General features: G+C 33.5%; 1 protein-coding gene across 1 annotated transcript in view; it reads left to right on the forward strand.

Annotated features, from left to right (window-relative positions):
* Positions 1–804: 804 nt before the first annotated feature.
* LOC134844367 (uncharacterized) overlaps positions 805–2,559 on the forward strand; it is a 31,610-nt gene continuing 29,855 nt past the window's right edge. Inside the window, exons 1-2 of the mRNA XM_063861018.1 lie at positions 805–919; positions 1,809–2,407. Coding sequence (XP_063717088.1) covers positions 1,977–2,407 — 431 coding nt within the window. The 5' untranslated portion in view covers positions 805–919; positions 1,809–1,976. The remainder of the gene's footprint in view (positions 920–1,808; positions 2,408–2,559) is intronic.

Consider the following 2,559-nt stretch of genomic DNA (forward strand, 5'->3'; position numbering starts at 1 on the left):
ATCGGTGAGAGGCAGAACAAAAAATCAACGGTTCCAAGAAGCATCATTTTGCGGCACTTTAGAACAGTTCTTCAGTTTCGGCACTGTTTTACTTCGGCACTGTTGAACGCTTTCATCGGTGATTTCAAAACTAACGAGGCAGAAAACTTAAGGCCCAAATATAATTTGTACATGCCCACTTTAATAGACATTGGATAGAAATACGGTGGAGATTTTCTTAGTTGCTTTTTTTCTGTATTTGGAGCAGTGTCGTCTAATTAGTGAATATTTTTGATGTTTCATTCGGTGATGATGCTTCAACTTTGGGGGTATTAAAAAGACAAGTAACTCTCAAGCACAATCTTTTCACAAAGCCTTTTTTCAATTTCTAAATATCCCTTGCGTCAGAAAAAATTGGATATGCTGACGGTTTAAGCTTAACTGAAAGCCATAGTTATTGAAAAATGTAATTAAAAGCGGAGAATTTGAAGATTTGGGTGAACGTAGATTAAAACGGACGAGTCTACATGGCAATTAAATTTGACACGGTTCAATTAACTCCAAAAGTGTTCCTACTTTTTGTTTCAGATTGCATAATCCCATGGAGTAGTGATTCTCTTTTTTATTATTCACTTCGGTATAATTTTCTGAGGGGTTAAAATGGCTCGAAACCTCAGAATCAGGAAAAGTGCTGGACCAAAACTGACTCTTGAGAAAAATTGAGAAAAAAATTACCATAATTATAAAATTAGCATTTCACGTATTCGCCAGAACCTCTTTTTTTATACTTTGCGTCGTCACATTTTCACAATTTCTACGTCAGTAACTCAGTTTTGGAAAACCTTTCAAGCGTTTTTCAAAATGGATTTTTATTTGCACAACAATCTGCTCGATGACTTTTCCCTCTATTTGAGCGAACCAATTTTGTTTTAATTACAATGTAGAGTGGGGTTTTTATTTGCGAAAAAATATTTTCAAAAGTGGGCATCAAACCAGCATATAAAATAATTACCCTTAGACCAAATTCAGTTCAAATTTGAAAATGAACTTTAATTGAGACGGGTTAAAGATTTTGTATGATGGTATATAGTTTTCTAAAATAAAATCAGACCTGGATTGATATTTTTGCGACATTTCATCATTATTTGCTTCTCTGATTTTGTTCATTACCAAAATCTGTTCACGTCTCAGTGCTAATTTTCCGCCAATTAAAAACTCCGCCTTCATTTTCCAATAAATCACTTCGCCGATTCAAGCCGATTAAATTTATTGAGAAATATTCAATAAGTTTTTTTTTCAATTTTTTATCAGCAACCTCAATCTATCCTAGCCTATTCTATCAATGCCATTGGCCATATTTTGCGCCATACTTTTTAGTAATCTGCTTTTTTCTTATTGTCAAATAAAAACGATTCAACTGAAACTTTAGTGGAAGATAGATATATTTCATCAGATAACGAAAGACATTACAAAAAGACTTTAAATATTTCAATGTTTTGTTTCCCTATTTTATTTTTAAAAAAAACTTGACGATGGATAGTTCTCTTTTTCCCCAGCCAACCCAAATATTCTCTCTTTTTCTACTCCATCAATCCATTTTCAAACTACAACTTCCTTTACTTTAAAAGAAAAACAGTTTAACGAAAAGCAAGTGCTTGCAAAACAGAAGCCATTAAAGAAGGAGACGAAAAAGCCACATTTGAAAACATTACCAATTTGAACTCCCCTAAATTGGAAATCAAATTTCTAAATTCTCCTAAATTGTTTCGTTATTGTCTGAGCAAACAAAAACAAATTAATTTTTTGCTTTAATATTTAACCGCATTTAGCATTTCTTTTCTTGATTTGCCATCAGCTAAATTTGAAGCAAGATAAAATTTGAATTGATTTCATCTAATCTCTTCTGTAATTTAACTAATGCTTAACTGCAATTCACCTTCAGTTGAGGTGGTTAAAATCCTTTGAAATCGGATCATAGTAATCCCTCAACATCAACGATGACTGAAAATCTTACTGCCGCATCGAATATATCGGAGTTCGACTTGGACCCTGAGTCGGGTACTTTTATTTTCGCAGACATCTTTTCACCAATTTTAATCATTATTTTCTGTGCTATTGGAATCTTCGGAAACTACCAAGTTATTCATTTCTACCGAAACAAAACTAACAAAACACCCAGCGAGTATATAATTATGAATTTAGCTTCTGTAGATTTGGTTTACTGCGTTTTGAGTTTGACCTTTGACCTTTCGTTGAGAATTGTTCGTCCCGACTGGGAAAAGCTGGCGGAAAAAGCGATGATAGTGAATGCGGCTATATGGGCCATCCCCCCTTCTGTGTTTACATTCATAACTACCTACTCATTTGTGTGTATTTTTGTAATCACTATCAATCGATACTTTGCCGTGTGCCACTCCCAAGCATATAGGTAAGAACTTAAATTTTAATATTTGATCGACCCAGTTGTCAATCACGATGACACTCAAAACAAGAAACTTTAAAAGACTCATTTCTTACTATCAACCATTTGCAGATTTTTTTAAAAACCCAAAGTTTGCAAACGGTTATTTATAATATTTG

Source organism: Symsagittifera roscoffensis, chromosome 4, assembly GCF_963678635.1.
Source record: "Symsagittifera roscoffensis chromosome 4, txSymRosc1.1, whole genome shotgun sequence".
NCBI classification, from domain to species: domain Eukaryota; kingdom Metazoa; phylum Xenacoelomorpha; order Acoela; family Convolutidae; genus Symsagittifera; species Symsagittifera roscoffensis.